The 16,602-nt window shown below is 46.8% G+C and overlaps 2 protein-coding genes across 2 annotated transcripts; one reads left to right on the top strand and one right to left on the bottom strand.

The window, feature by feature from the left end:
• Positions 1–2,278: 2,278 nt before the first annotated feature.
• LOC123411596 (E3 ubiquitin-protein ligase RING1-like) lies at positions 2,279–6,319 on the top strand. Its single transcript, XM_045104563.1, has 2 exons — positions 2,279–3,414; positions 5,821–6,319. Exon 1 carries the CDS (start codon positions 2,385–2,387, stop codon positions 3,375–3,377), a length of 993 nt encoding a protein of 330 aa, XP_044960498.1. The 5' UTR covers positions 2,279–2,384; the 3' UTR covers positions 3,378–3,414; positions 5,821–6,319.
• Positions 6,320–6,641: 322 nt separating this feature from the next.
• Positions 6,642–8,741, bottom strand: LOC123411110 (L-type lectin-domain containing receptor kinase SIT2-like). The gene has a single exon (XM_045104039.1). It carries the CDS (start codon positions 8,739–8,741, stop codon positions 6,642–6,644), a length of 2,100 nt encoding a protein of 699 aa, XP_044959974.1.
• Positions 8,742–16,602: the final 7,861 nt, after the last annotated feature.

Genomic DNA, 16,602 nt, shown 5'->3' with positions numbered 1-16,602 from the left:
TGGACAATGTTGTTTCCTATCATCGCTCAATGGTTGTTTGTGCACAAAATGCACATTAGTTTGTGCTAGTTTAAGATCTATGTTCGGCAGACGTGCTGGTGGAGTGTTTCTTGGAGGCTGTCATGCCAACACAGTTCGAGATCGGGTGTGTGGAGCAGGAGTAGTGACACCCGGTTGATGTAGTCGAACGTCCTTACGATCCAAATTGCAATCTGTCCCACGAACCCCGTTCCGATCTAGCGCCGAACGGACGACACCTCCGCGTCCAGCACATGTACAGGTTGATGAAAATCTTCGCCTTCTTGATCCAGCAAGAGGGGCGAAGAGGTAGATGAGTTCTCCGGTACCACGATGGCGTGACGGTGATGATGGCAGAGCTACCCCGACGGGGCTTCGCCGTACCGTACCGAACTAGCTACGGGGTGTCACGAGGTGGTGGAGGGAGAGAGGGTTGCGCCGTGGCTTGAGGTGCAAAAAGCCTCTCTACCCTCCACTATATATAAGAGTGAGGGGAGGGGTGGTGCCCTAGGGACTTGCCATAGGGTTCGGCCGACGCAAGGAGGAGGGAGGAGTCCTCCTGCAATACGGTTTGGAGGAGGAGAACTCCTCTCCAATTCGGTTTGGCCCCACCTCCCTTTCCTTCTCCACTTCGGTTGAATAGGCCCTTTTGGGCTGGCCACCAGCCCACCAGGGGCTTGTGCGCCACCCTTGGGCCTGTTTGGTCCCCTCCCGGGTGGGTGGCTCCTCCCGATGGAACTCCGGAACCCATTCGTCACTCCCGGTACTTTACCGCTAATGCCTGAATCCTTCCGAAAGTCAAATGGATACTCCCTATATATCAATCTTCGTCTTGGACCATTCCGGAAACCCTCGTGACGTCCGGGATCTCATTCGAGACTCCAAACAACATTCGGTTACCAACATCAATAATTCAACTATACCAAAACGTCACCGAACCTTAAGTGTGCAAACCTTACGGGTTCGAGAACTACGTAGACATGACCGAGACACTCTCCGATCAATATCTATTAGCGGGACCTGGATGTCCATATTGGATCCTACTTATTCTACGAAGATCTTTAATCGGTTGAACCTCTATGTCAAGGATTCAGTTAATCCCGTATCACATTCCCTTTGTCCTTCGGTATGTTACTTGCTCGAGATTCAATCGTCGGTATCTCTATACCTATTTGAATCTCGTTACTGGCAAGTCTCTTTACTCGTTTCATAATACAAAATCTTGTGGCTAACTCTTTAGTCACAATGCTTGCAAGGCTTGAACGAGGAAATATAATAACAACTATTTATTATTGCCTCTAGGGCTATAATACGTTAGTGGGGGCGGGGGAGGGGAAGGAGGGTTCTCACCGTTGTACTATGCAGGCTAATGATACCTCTTTTTTGGTCTTCGGGTTCTCCTTGAATTTTTTGCAGTTTGATTTTAGTTAATCATGCTGGCAATGAATTGAAAAGAAAAAGTATTTTTCTTCTTCTAGATGAAGACAAATAAGTCTTGATAGAAAATGATGCAGTGTGAGGAAACTGTCTTGCCTTGCCTAGGAGAAGAAGAGCATTCTCGATCCTTGAGGACTCCACGCAGTACCCCTTTTCTTTTCCTTTTTGTTTTCCTTTTGTAGTAATAAAATGACTTTTGTAAATTTGTGGTTCCGGTCCAGTATTCCTATTGCATCTTCACAAAAAAGTTTGGCAGTTAGCTGAGAATGTTTGGAAATTTTTATAAATAAAAAGAGGATTTAATGATTGATTTGGCCTATGCCATAGTTATTTGAGGCACCAAAAAACTTGATAAAAGGTTGGTTCATATTTTATAATTAGTAGGTGAATATTTGCAAAGCAACCATGGTTTTAGATTTCATGTTTGGCAAAATATGTAATCCACTTGTTATTTGAATTTTGAATTTCAAAAGAGAATTTGAAATGAGATATGACTCTAAGATTCCCACCGTTGTGGTGTGCAGGTTGATGTGACCTCTTTTTTCATCCTAGGGTTGGGTTTTGTCCTCGAATTTTTGCATATTTGATTTTAGAGAATGGTGGTGGGCAATGTATTGAAAAGCAAAGTTTGTTTTTCTTCTAGATGAAGAAAAGGAAGTCTTTGTAGAAAATGATGCAAATGTGAGGAAACTGCCTTTGCCTTGCCTAGCAGAGGAGGAGCATTCTGGATCCTTGACCTTGAGGAGTCCACGCGGGGCCCCACTGTCAGCCGCACACCTTCCCTTCCCTGGGAGCAGAGCAGAGTGGATATAAAAGTCATTCAATCGAAATTCGGGCGAAAGAAAAACAGAAAACGAATTCCCCCAAATCGCTTCCGTTACGAATCCCCCCCAAATCAATCAATCCTCCCCGCCGGATCGATCGCCGCCATGTCGTCGACGGAGCAGCGCTACTACTGCCACCAGTGCGACCGCGACGTCGCCATCGCCGCCCCGGCCTCGCCCGACGACGAGGTCTTCTGCCCGCTCTGCGCCGGGGGGTTCGTCGAGGAGCTCCTCGACGACGACCAGCCCCCAAACCCTAGCACCCCCCACCACCACCAGATGCCGCAGGCCCCCTTCTTCCCCTTCTCCAGCTTCCTCGACCTCCGCAACCCCAGCGACCTCGCCGGGGTCCTCGGCCCGCCATCCCCATCCGCGCCCCGCGCCGCCTCCGCCGCCACCAACAACAACCAGTTCGACGTCACCGACTTCCTCCACGGCCACCTCGGCGGCCTCCTCTCCGGCGGGGCCACCATCCAGATCGTCCTCGAGGGCTCCTCCTTCCCCGCCGGATTCGCCTCCTTCCCCGCCGCCGCCGGGGTCAGCCTCGGCGACTACTTCATGGGCTCAGGCCTCGAGCAGCTCATCCAGCAGCTCGCCGAGAACGACCCCAGCCGCTACGGCACCCCGCCCGCCGCCAAGGCCGCCGTCGCCGCCCTGCCCGACGTTGCCGTCTCCGCAGACATGATGGCCGCCGACGGGGGCGCCCAGTGCGCCGTCTGTATGGACGACTTCCTGCTAGGTGCCGCCGCCAAGCAGCTCCCCTGCAACCACGTCTTCCACAAGGACTGCATCCTGCCATGGCTCGACCTCCACAGCTCATGCCCCGTCTGCCGCCATGAGATGCCCACCGATGACCCTGACTATGACAACCACCAGCGCCAGGCAGCTGCCGCTGCCCCTGCCCCTGCCGCCGCGGCGCCTGCGTCTCCCGGTGGCGGCCCTTCGCCCAGGGTCATGGAGAGGAGGTTCAGGATCTCCCTGCCGTGGCCTCTCAGGGCCGCTTTTGCAGCGCAGCAGGCCGAGAGCAGCGACCAGGACGCTGCTGACTACAACAACGATCCGAATGCGAGCGGTCGCTCGTACGATGATCTCGACTGAAGCACTTGCAAGGAAGAGGGGAACAGGGGGTGAGGAGGTATAACCTTTCGCATCACACTTTTACTGCCTTACATATTTTTCATTATTATTATGGTTACTTGCATAAGACGATTGCCACCGCACGTGTTGCCAGATTGACCTAGAACATATGTTGTATGTCCAATGTCTCGATTTAGATTTCGGTATTTAATTTATCTATCTTGTAATGCAATGATCAGTCATGCTAGTTGCACACTAGGAAAATGTTCTGTTAATCAAATGCTCAGCCTGCAGTTGAGGTTTTCATCTATTTGTATGGGTTCGCCGATGCCACGTGCAACATAGCTAGTTGTATGGTTAATCTTTTCTACGAGCCATGCTAGTTGGACCACAGGAAAATTGCTCTATTAATTAAGTGTTCACCCTGCAGTTCAGGTTTTCATTTATTTGTCTGGGTTGGCATATGCCACGTGTAATAGTGAAACGTTTTAGGTTCACCAGGTATAACCTTTCACATCGCACTTGTTACCGCCTTTACATATTTTTCATTATTACTACGGTTGCTTGCATAAGACGAATGCCACCACACGTGCTGCCAGGTCGACCGAAAACATACCTTGTACAGCTTTCTGTTATCACCAAATACTCCAATATTTCTATTTAGATTTTAGTAATATTTACTTTATCTATCTTCAATGCAATGATGAGCTATAGAGTGGTGATTCTCGATGGGAGGTGTAGGAAAATGCTCTGTTGATTAAGTGTTCAGGCTGCAGTTTAGGTTTTCATTTATTTGTCTGGGTTGGCCTATGCCACATGCAACACGGCTAGCTACATGGTTAAAAAAATTGTATGAGCCATGCTAGGTGGATTGTAGGAAAATGTTCTATTCCTCCGTTCCAAAATTCTTGTCTTAGATTTGTTTAGAAATGGATGTATCTAAATACTAAGATGTGACTAGATACATTCATATATAGATAATTCTAAGACAAGAATTTTGGGACGGAGGAAGTATTAATTAAGCTTTCAGCCTCAAGTCCTGGCTTCTATTTATTTGCCTGGGTTCCCTGGTGCCACATGTAGAAGTAAAATGGCTAGAGAATGGTCAATATCTCAATTTAGATGTTAGTAGTATTTGCCTTATTTTATTGCGATGAGCTGGACAGTGGTAAATGTCAATGCGGTGCTGACGGTTATGTTTTTTCTATCAGACATGCTAGTTTCACTGTTGGAAAATTCTTCTATTAAGCGTTCAGCCTGTAGTTCAGGTTTTCTTTTATTTATCTGGCTTTGGCCAATGGCATGTGTAAAAATAAAACGGCTAGTTGTATGGTTACATCATGTTTATCTATACTAGATGTTATATAGGAGCGAGTAAGAGCAAACAAAAGTTCAGTAGTGTGGATAAATCAGTACTGATTCATTTGCTGATCTAGATGTTTGATAGTTTTCCTCTTGTTGATTGTTTGGTCTAAGCTGGCATGTTCTAATCAGGTAGACACAGCTGTATAGGCTTGTTCAAAATATAAGGGTAGGAGCACAGTAGCAGCTGTCAGTAGTTACGCACTTACACTGCATTTATGATAACGTATGCTATATTTCCTATTCGGCTATTTTCTTAGTTTCGATGTGAAACAAAGGAAAATATATCTGGCAGTTGTATTTGGTCTTGCGACGTGATAGGGTTTTCGCATCCTCCACACAAACAAGTGTTATCTATACATCCAGTAGAAATTGGATAATATCTGAAATAAGTCTCTGTGTTTTGGATGACGATGTTGTGTTGTAGTTGAATTATGATACTGTCTGGAGATGGATATACGTATTCCCACTTTCTGGTTTACACTTTGACGTGTTGTGTCCTAGCTTGATTAATTAATTCTATTGTTAGTTTCTTTAGTTCAGTCATTCCCTTGCCAGGGCCAGGTTGTTTGGAACTTTTGATGGTGAAAGTATACCATAGAATGTGAATCCTGTTTTTTGTTTTCTTTTGGTTGGCACCCAAATAGGCAGGTGTGCGAGTTTGGAGGATAAGCTGCGAATTTGACTAATTCAGCTACGCGACACAGAGTAGAATCTGTGCAGCATCATATCCAGCGGTTTCACCTCCTCACAGGCCACATATTTTCCATGTTGCGATGGAGGCTTTTGTAACACGTGGTTAGAATAAATAATCAACCGTGCCATGCTCTTGCGCTTTGCCACCACCTGTTTTTTGTCTGGCGCGCATTGCCACTGCTATATTTGCATTCATTTGCCCTGCTGCTGCATATGATGCAGCGTGAGGCTACACCCTTATATGTGTGCTTTCTTTGCATCCCAAATACTCCGTATAAGAGTGTTTTGATAACTAAAATAGTGATATAAACGCTCTTATATTTCTTTACAGAGGTAGTACTTACTAGTAATTGGTAGCTGAAGTGAGAAGCTGACTGGTGGTTTGCTGTTTGTGTGTGTGCATCAGGTAGGGGCAACGGAGTGGCTGGAAGAAGGAAGAGAATTTGAATGCAAGCAAGTGAAGACTTATGTTGTTGTTGTTGATCCGAATTGGAAGCTTTTTTGGTGACGAAGAGTGGCGCCGTCTATTGATCTCCGTTGCTTCCTCTCCCCTCCCCTCTTTGCTGGTGGTATGTAGAAAGAGAGAAAAAAGTAGAGAGAGTTGAAACTATTCTTTTGTTGCCTGGTTTGGTCTGGTCTGGTTGGTGGGTTGACTTAAATTGAATATACCTTCTTGTGGGAAGGAAGAAGCTCCCTCCCTCCTTGTGTGTCTGTGTTAGTAGAAGAAGTGCCTGCCTGCGTCGTCGATGAATCTTTCTTTCATGTGGGATGGGATGGGATGGGAAGAAAGAAGAAAGGGAACCCAATGATGCGATCCTCGTATACATACATGCATACATAATGTGTTATACATGACTCAGTAGAGTTTGAATGAATGTTTAAGGGAAATGAATGGTGTCTGGAAATGATCCTCCCAGTATTTTGTTGCTTTGTGTTAGATGCAGGCAGAGGCATAATGTCTCTTTTCTGTGGGTTGGGTTGGGTTGGGTGGCAACTATAATGGTTAGGCACCATCCTTGTGTGTCTGTTGATAAGAGTGGATGGACAAGAAGATGATGCATCATCCTTGTGTGTGCAAACAAGGATGCATTTATTTACAATTTACAACAAGCAAGCATGCAAGCTTATATTGGAATTTCAGAGACGAAATGATCTTGTCTGTAACAGAAACCAACACCACACTTTTTATAACAAAAAGAAAGCACTGACAAGTGATAAGGATCAGGATCATCTTCCAGCTGAGAAGCTGGAGCTGGAGGTGATTCCATTCCTGCTGCTAACCGTGGCACTCAGTGATGCGTAGTCGCTGAAACCATCATTCTGCAGCACCCCCATCATGCTATAGCTCAAGGTTGTGGGCATCAGCTCCGGCACCGGCGTCTCGCCGTCCAGGTACTTCATCACTTGCCGCATGCTCGGCCTTACATTACCGAACGGATGCGCACACAGCAATCCTATCTTCAACGCCAAACATACCTCATCGGGGTCGCTGCTGCTCCCTCGCAGCCTCATGTCCACTGTCTCCATGAGCGACCCTTTGCGGCAATGCTCCACAACCCAGTCAACCAGTATCTCTGAACCATCATCCTCTTCCACACCCTTGTCAACAATTGGCCTCCGTCCGCAGGTCACCTCCAGGATGAAGATGCCGAACGCGTAAACGTCCGTTAGAGGCGTCGCCTTACCGGTGCGCGCTAGCTCCGGGGCGAAATACCCCATGGTGCCCACCACGCGTGTCGTTTGCGGATCGGTGCCATGCTCATACAACCTTGAAAGCCCAAAGTCACCTAGCCGCCCATTCATTTCACCATCAACAAGCACATTGCTTGCTTTGATGTCTCGGTGGACGACGACTTTCTCCCACCTCTCATGAAGGTAGAATAAGCCGGACGCGACGCCTTTGATGATTTCAAACCTCCGACCCCAATCTAGAGTGGGCGCGTCCTCTTCTTCTTGGACGTACAAGTACCTGTCAAGGCTGCCATTTGACATATACTCATACACCAACAAGAGCTCACCTTTTCTCCTACAATAACCAAGTAACTGGACGATGTTGCGGTGGCGGATACGGCCGATACTCACAATCTCGGCGATGAACTCCTTTATTCCTTGCTTTGACTCGTGGGACACCCTCTTCACCGCAACCTCCAGTTTAGAGACCGGGAGCACGCCCTTATACACCTTCCCGAATCCTCCATGACCGAGTAGGTTCTTATTGTGGAACCCTTGAGTAGCATGGAATAAATCCTTGTACGAGAAGCGGTGTGGCCCATACTCGTCCTCCCAATCTTCGTGTAGCTCGGCATACTTCCTACGCCTCCGCACCAATAGGACTATGCTTGTTCCTACAAGAAATATGAATGTGGCGCTGGCTATTGGTAGGACGATCTCCATAGCTTTTGGCCGAGGTTTGGGGCCAATCCGAGGCAGCTTTGGCAGCTTGGTCATGTCAATGTCCGGTGCAGCACGGTTTATGCCCAAGCTCCACCCAAGCACACAGTACAGTGAGTTGATCGGACCGGTTGAAGCCGAGAACCCGAGGTAGGACTTATCTCGTAGCACCGTTGAGAGGTTGTAGGTGGTTGAGACCAGTGGCCTCGACGGTTTGGCTACCTTGAGGGGAGCCAAGGTCACAGTGATCTTTGTGGTATCTGCATCATAATCCACCCACACCTGCATTTCTTTGCGGCTAACGAGGGTCAGGTTGTTGAAGGCACCGCCCTTCTTGTCATCATAGAAGCCAGCCGGTCGGACTTGGGTGGAGGTGAGGCTATTGATGTCGATGCCGACATGGTTGTCATCGATGTCGTCGAACTCTGTATTCTGGCTGCTATCAAGCTCGACTGCAAAAATCTGGTTGCTTGGCTTGCCATCGGTTGTTTTGTTGAGGAGGCCCAAGTATTGAGAGTGTTGTGCACCTGAGAAATCCTTGGTGGGAGAGATCAGGAAAGTCATGCCATCGGTGCATTGATCCGAGTAGACGGGGACCATGCAGAACACGAAGGTGACCGAGAAGGATTGCACGGCCCCGTTGGGCGACTTGCGGAATCGGCATGGGGTTGGGTAGAAAGCATGACCCTTGAGGTGAAGAGTGCCATTGGTGAGCTTGAGAACCCCATCTGGTGTAACCGTGGCTGTGCCATCAAGGGTGAGGCCGAGGCCGGTACCCCCACCGCCGGAGAAGCCCGAGTAGACAAATTGGTCCTCCTCCTCCTCCTGACCCTGAGTGATGGTGGTGGTGGTGGTGGTGAGGAATGCAAGGCTTAGGACAAAGGAGAGAAAGATTTGAAGTTGTAAGGAGAAACGAAGGGTGGGTGGATGTTCCATGTTTGTGAATCTAGCTGACAAATGTGCAACTGTAAAAGCATCTACAAGATGCATAAATGGTGGCTTGTGGTCTAGCTGAATATATATAGCAGCAGAGCAGCCCATGACTTGTCTATTTATTCATTTCGTCTGGAACTGTTGGAAACTTGGATTATCCTACATTGTCGGTATAGCAGCCGGCCATGACTTGAGCGTACAAATGAGTCCTTCCTTACATTACATCAGTTGCCTATTCTTCCATTAGTTGCCTGGATTCTGGAACTGTTGGTATATAGAAGAAATAATACTTGCATAGTAGTAGTAGTAGGAGTAGGAGTACTAGATGGTGATGTGCCCATTCCATTCCTTGCATTGACTTTGCCGTCATTGGTGTATTTTTGTTCCAGTTTCTAATGGAAATTAATGTATTCTCGCCCAAAAGACTTGACTTGCTCACCATCCACTTCACTTATGATGTGATGTGTAGTTTGATTATCAGGACGGCAGAATGATTCTGCATGCACACCTCATATACAAGAATTAAGGCATGTTTGGTTCATGACTAACTCTATCACAATTAACCTTAGCCAAAGTGTAGGCTGTCACTAAAAGTGTGGCTAACAAAATGACTATCATAAGTATGACAAGATTTGACAAAAAAAATTTCACATATGGATCATATAACTAAAAAAATGTATCGAGTCATAAATATGACAATGAACCAAACACATATCTAAAATGTTATGACATGACTAAGATTAGACGTGGAAATCATATACAGCGAACAAACAGACCATAAGCTTTAATACAAACCAGATTGATTGATATGGATGGATTGATTGATTGATTGATTGATGTAAACCAGACCAGCCGGCTGCTAACTGCTATAGTATATATACATGAGAGATGAAACCAGACCAGACCAGCTGGGCATGCATATGTTGCTGTCACAGATAATAATAAGATAGTTGACCCTGCAAATAATAATAATAATAATAAAACACTTGAATAAAACAATAGAAGGTACACACTTTACTGTATACATACATTGTTTTTCCAGGGTATTTCTATTTTATAAAAAAATCCAGCAAGCAGCAGAGAAGGTCTCTTATATTATATATACATGTAGACGAAGAGAAGAAGCGTCCGGAGACTATACATATATATATATATCCTTTTATATACTTCTAGATGTATGTACTTTCACATTTAAAATACCTCACATACGAGTGTATTATACCCCTTCTTTATTTTTTATATACCTCATTAATTATTTTAAGATACCTTTGTACAAGTAGTGTGAAAAAATATCAGTAGAATTATCAGTTTTTTCAATATACCATTTTTACGTATAAAAAAGAAGTATATGTGCAAGTACTATAAAATATTGATATTCAAATGAGATTTTTCACATAACACAATTCGGGGTATCTACTATTCAATAATAAAGTATATTAAAAAGATAAAGAGGTATAATCGGGTCATCTATGTGGTATATTAAACGTGAGAGTACGTACACCCAGGAATATGGAGCCGTTTATATACATATATATGGTAAGCAGTGGAGCAGAGGAGACTATTTAATCACACAAATGCTTTGTTTAGAACAAAAGCTAATCTCCTGCTCTATATATCAGAAAACCTACAGCAGGTTTGACTGGAAACTAAACAAAATCAATCCCTGAGGTGAGGCTTGACATCTTCTGGTACACGCGTGTTTTTCTAACCTTGGCTTCTCTACAGCTGCAACGCACCAAGGTTAATTATTCAAGAGGATACAAAATAAAATGAGCACACATCCGGCCTTTACACCACTAACATGCATACTGTTAGGAATAAGCAACTTGTATTACTATGAGGCCATAGGCCGATATATATACATGTACAGGTGTTGGATTATATGCAGGAAACCCCTTATAGAATGAGATAAATACAAAGAGGTACATTACTTATATTATAACTCTAACACCCCCCCCCTAAACTCATGGTGGATGAACAACACTGAGTTTGAAGAGATAAAAGCCATGCTGTGCTCTAGTCTGGGCCTTCGTCAAGAAATCCGCAAGCTGTAACTCGGAAGGGACATACTGAAGAGCAATAACCTGATCCTGCACACCAGCGCGCACATAGAAAGCATCAACACCAATATGCTTGGTGAGCTCATGCTTCACAGGATCGCGCGCAATGCTAATAGCACCTGTACTTTCAGATAATAGCAGAGTCGATGTAGTGAAAGAAACACCAAAATCCTGTAGTAACCACCGTAACCAAGTCACCTCTGCTGTCAAAAGAGCCATCGCTCGCAACTCAGCCTCTGCACTCGAACGGGAAACTGCAACCTGTTTCTTCGTCTTCCAGGCAATGAGAGAACCACCAAGAAAAATACAGTAAGCAGAAAGTGAGCGGCGATCTGAAGGATCACCAGCCCACGTAGCATCCGAATAGGCCTGAAGCTGTAGAGAACTGGAGCGAGGAAAGAATAGACGATGAGAGATCGTGCCCCGAAGATATCGGAGAACACGAAGGAGATGACTATAGTGAATCGATGTGGGAGCGGAGACAAACTGACTCAGAATATGAACTGGATAAGAGATGTCCGAACGAGTGACAGCAAGATACACAAGACTGCCAACAAGATGATGATAACGCGTCGGATCAGGTAGGGGATCACCATCAGTAGCACGGAGGTGAACATTGAGCTCCATAGGAGTCTCAACAATGCGCTCGTCAGTAAGAGCAGCCCGAGCAAGAAGATCCTGGATATACTTTTTCTGGGATATAAAAAAGCCATCAGAGGTAGAAGAGACTTCAATCCCAATAAAGTAGCGAAGAGGTCCAAGATCAGACATAAGGAACTGCTCACTAAGACGGGCCTTGACAAAGTCAATAAACTCGGGGTCATCCCCAGTGATGATCATATCATCAACATAGAGAAGAAGAAGAGTCCGACCACGAGGAGAAAGATGAATAAACAAGGCTGGATCATGAGCACTGACTGAGAAACGAGCGGCAGTAACCACAGAGGCAAAACGCTCAAACCAGGCACAGGGGGCTTGCTTAAGGCCATAGAGAGAGCGACGAAGACGACATACCATGCCATCGGGAACTGAATACCTAGGTGGTGGGTGCATGTACACCTCCTCTCGCAGCTCACCTTTAAGAAAAGCATTTTTAACATCAAGCTGAGAGATAGACCAGTGGCGTGCAGAGGTCACAACAAGAAGTGTACGAACAGCGGTCATATGGGGCACACGAGCAAATGTCTCCTCATAATCACGACCATGCTTCTGCTGAAAGCCACGAGCCACAGGACGAGCTTTGTGACGCTCAAGAGAACCATCGGAGCGAGTCTTAACCTTGTAGACCCACTTACAAGTGATGGGACGGACTCCGGGAGGAAGGGAAACAAGATCCCACGTACCAGTGCGTTCAAGAGCAGCAATCTCCTCTGCCATCGCAAACTGCCAGTTAGGATGAACAACAGCCTCTCGATAAGAAGTTGGCTCAAGAACAGCAGCACCAGCGGAGGGAAAGCCAAAGCGATCAACAGGCGGACGAGGACGAGAACGCAAGCCATAAGTAGGCTGAGACGAGGATGATGGCACATCCACAGGTCATGAACTACGAGTGTAATGCTGAGGAAAAGATGGAACAATGGGAGGAGGAATCAACAAGGTAGAATCGGGGGGTGGCGATGCAGAAGGCACCGGAGAAGAAGGTGTAGAAACCGGTGAGAAATGAGGCGAGGAGCCCGTGGAAGATGGTGGCGACAAATCGAATGGAGGTAGAGAAGCAGAGGGAGCGGAACGAATAGGCAAGGGCTCAGCGGATGTGATAGGTGTATCAGGAAAAGTGAGGAAAGAGATATCCTCCACTGAAAAGGTCGAGGAAGACGGGCGTGGGTAGAAAGGACGAGACTCATCGAAAGTCACATCCGAGAGATACGCATCCGACGACCGATAGGATCCCAACAACGATAGCCCTTATGCTCATCACTATAGCCTAAGAACACACACTCAACAGACTGAGCGGTCAGCTTAGTGCGTTCGCGGGGAGCAAGAAGAACATAGCAAACACAACCAAACAAGCGAAGCATGGAATAATTGGGAGAACGATCAAAAAGTTGCTCGAAAGGAACACCACCCTGTAGAGCAGCGGAAGGCTGGAGATTGATGAGATAGGTGAATGTGGAGACAGCCTCAACCCAAAAAATGAGGCGGGAGAGAGGCAGCAATCATCAATGCACGAGCCGTCTCAAGAAGATGACGATGTTTGCGCTCAGCCACGCCATTCTGAGTGTGAGCACCAGGGCAAGAGAATTGAGAGAGAGTCCCTTGCTCAGCAAGGACACCACACAACAGTTTGGAGATATACTTGCCAGCGGAGTCAGCACGAATGATACGAATGTGAGAAGAGAACTGAGTACGAACCATGGCAGCAAAACGCTTATAAATAGACAAGACCTCACTACGAGAAGTCATGAAGTAAAGCCATGTGTAACGAGAGAAGTCATCAATGAAAATAATATAGTATTTATGACCCCCTTTCGAAGCGAAGGGAGCTGGACCCCATACATCGGAATGAACTAAATCAAAATGACGCTTAGACACTGACCCACTATGTGGATATGGTAACTGAATCTGCTTGCCAAGACGACAACCCTAACACTCTAAAGAGACATCTCCTGAGACAGTCCCTAGAAGACCTCGACGAACTAATGACGACAAACGAGAACCACACAGATGACCAAGTCGATGATGCCACTGCTGGAAGGAACCAGTAGCCGAGGTGACCAAGGCGGAAGAACTGGCGATGGAGTGGGCAGCGGAAGGAACATGAAGCCAGTCCAACTCCCAAAGACCCTGAGAATCACGGCAGCGAGGACCAGCCCCAACCAGAGTACGCGTGCGATGGTCCTGGACAGAACAAGAGTCAGGGTCAAGAATGACGCGACAACCAGAATCAGCAAGTTGACCAGCGGAAAACAGATTCATGGTAAGTCGAGGAACATGAGCAACATCAGAAACAGAATAAGGAGTGGTAAGATGGCCTCTACTAACGACAGGAAGGGGAGTACCATCAGCGGTGATGACATGAACAGGAGAATCAAGCGGTCGAAGGGAGGACAGAGTGGAAGAATTAGAAGACATATGAAAGGAAGCTCCAGAGTCCATAACCCATGGGGATGTACCTGAATGTGTAGAAGGTGGTTGCTCAGTGCGGGAAACCTCAGTCACAGAACCAGCAGTACCCATCGAGGAAGAACCTGAAGCAGCGAGTAGACGCTTAAGTCTCAGAATATCCTGCTCACTGAAGGCGATGGCTGAAGTTGTCGCGGTAGATGAAGAAGTCTCTGAAGATGATGATTGCGCCTTGCGCCTTGCGTCTCTGAATATAAGGGGCAATACATGAGAGTCCTTGAAGAAAAGTAAACGAGTTGTACTCGTACGCGTCGGTACCAACGCAAAGGCCTACACCGTTTGTAATACATCTAGTTTAATACGGTAGAATTTGAATCATAATTTAACACTCACACTAGCCGGGAATAATAGTGGAGAGGGTTGACTCACACACATCTCACAACACACATTGTAGCTCTCGAGCATACAACAATATCAACCACCTAAGGCAGGCACGAGTAGGGTATTATATCTTTACGGTGGCCTGAACCTGGAGCCTCTGTTTCTCATCCCCCGACGATCGATGACTTAGGAAACTTGGTGCGTTCAGTCTCTCTTGTCCAACTCACAAAGGCTTTGTAGCAGACAACCCAACCAATGTAACTGTAGGAAGGATTCTTGGACATGGACAAGTAAGCTCCTCTTTAATCTTCTTTCTTCCTTGTCCCTTCTATTCTACACAACGATATCTTGATTCAAGATAATCTCTACAAGAAAAAGATGCATGTCAATGTTATGGTTCCATTCAGGCGATCGGTTCGTAGTTTCGTCGACTGTAAATGCTCAATTTCCTGTTGATGTTTTAAGCTATTTTGGCAAAATTTTGTCAAATTCTCTGTGCATGGTTGATTGTTTGAAATTTCCTTTCACCAGTGGCTTCATATCATAGTCCCACAAATACTTTCATGTTGCAAGTTTTCCGTTTCGACGATTGTAGACGACAAGATCTACATCTTCCTGGTGAATGTACACATGCATATATGTGGTCTGATTTAACATTTCTTTAGGCTGGCATGGTTACTCTCGATCTCTCCTAGATCTTGCTGTAGTGGTGTCACCGTCGTCGTCATTCATCTCGACCACCTCTCCTGGATCCTACTGCACTAACGCCGCCATGGCGCACACAATATATTTCTTTCCTTCTGTCCTATACCACACAACCGTTGCCCGTTTCTCTTGACCTCCTTGCCGGCGTCCTACTACACTAGAGTCGTCTTTGGAGTCGTTCATCTTGGTCTCCTTTTCCTCGACCTATTGAACTGACGATGTCATGGCATACATACTGCATTTCTCCTCCTCTATCCTTTGTCTCCGCGTGGACTTTCTCTCTGGCAACGATGCTAGCAACTAGTTCTTCGTACTGCCAACGGTGTCGCTCACCCACAGCTCTGCGACCGTCTTGCTAGACGTGGGGCCACATTCATCCCCCATTACAGTTGGCATGGTCTGACAAGCACTTCATTTCTTCTCCCCTGTCTTGTGCGTCAGCACCCCTCCGCACATACTTTCACTTTGGCGACAACACTAGCAACTAGTTCGTCATGGTGTAGGCAGGAACGCTTGCCCGCGACTCCATGCTCATCGTGTCGGGTGTGCGCCGCGGTCATCGTCCACACTCTCATGTAACTCGGTGTGTTAATTGCAAATGCTAGCTCTTAATCATACCCCTTGCATGCAACGAAATAGCATGTAGTTGTGTGAGTTGAGACAATGAATTGATCCCCTAATGCAAGAAGTCTAGATGCGGGCGACCAAACGAGGTGCATATATTGGCTTTTTATCTATTTTCGAGCAATCAAGCTCAAACGAGATATGTGTGCAATGCAGACAAAAGTTACTACGTCAATTAAACACTCGAGATAACAAATAAGGTCTCAAGAAGCCGGATGGAAAAATACAAAAGAGAGGAAATGTCAGATAGTAGACTTGTTTTCCCAAAACAAAACCGTAAGAGGAAAATGGAGGAATGGGGGGGGGGGGGGGGCGGGGCAGGAGTATATTTGGTTTGCTCCAAACAAAAAACAATAAAGAAACTAATGGAATGAAAAAGAATTAAGGGACAGATCCAACATATTACGCATCATATATACTCATTCATGAGATTCAATACAACATCGATCATATTCCGCATCAATCCCCCTCTCTCCCTTCTAACATGATATCAGGCTAAGCGATCAAACCCTAGCTGTCACCCGTCGCTTTCGGCCCGCGCGCCGCCCCTCGGGCGATCGGCATCCATGACCGTCATCGGGTGCCACGCCGCCCGTACCTACAGTCCGTCCTTTGATTCGGCTTTTCTTTGTTGCGCCGGTCACATTGATCGGAGTTTTCTTTTTGATTTTCGATCTAAGATCGTTTGCGTCAACCGCCACGGTCGGCGACCCCGTGCTAATCCCACATCGGCGTGACCCGGGGGCCTCTCACAACGCGGCGGCCCCTCACGGCCGCCGAACGCGCGTCTGCTCGCCCGTAGCCCTGCGCCGATCATCGCCGCCCTTTTCCGATCGGGACTGCCCCATCATCACCCTCCTTCGTCGTGTCGTACGGTCATGCACCGGCTGCCTTGGTCCATAAGCGATGGCTGCGGCAGCGACATGCGATGGTGGAGACAGCAGGAGTAGGCATCTGGGAGGGATGGATTTTTTACTCATAAGTGGCAACTAAATTTGAGAGAATCCGGCTCAATTTAGGCGGGGAGGGGA

The sequence above is a fragment of the Hordeum vulgare genome, chromosome 7H (genome assembly GCF_904849725.1).
Source record: "Hordeum vulgare subsp. vulgare chromosome 7H, MorexV3_pseudomolecules_assembly, whole genome shotgun sequence".
In the NCBI taxonomy this organism is placed as follows: Eukaryota; Viridiplantae; Streptophyta; class Magnoliopsida; order Poales; family Poaceae; genus Hordeum; species Hordeum vulgare.
The sequence above is the reverse complement of the archived record's forward strand: the minus strand, read 5'-3'. Positions and strand labels throughout refer to the sequence as shown.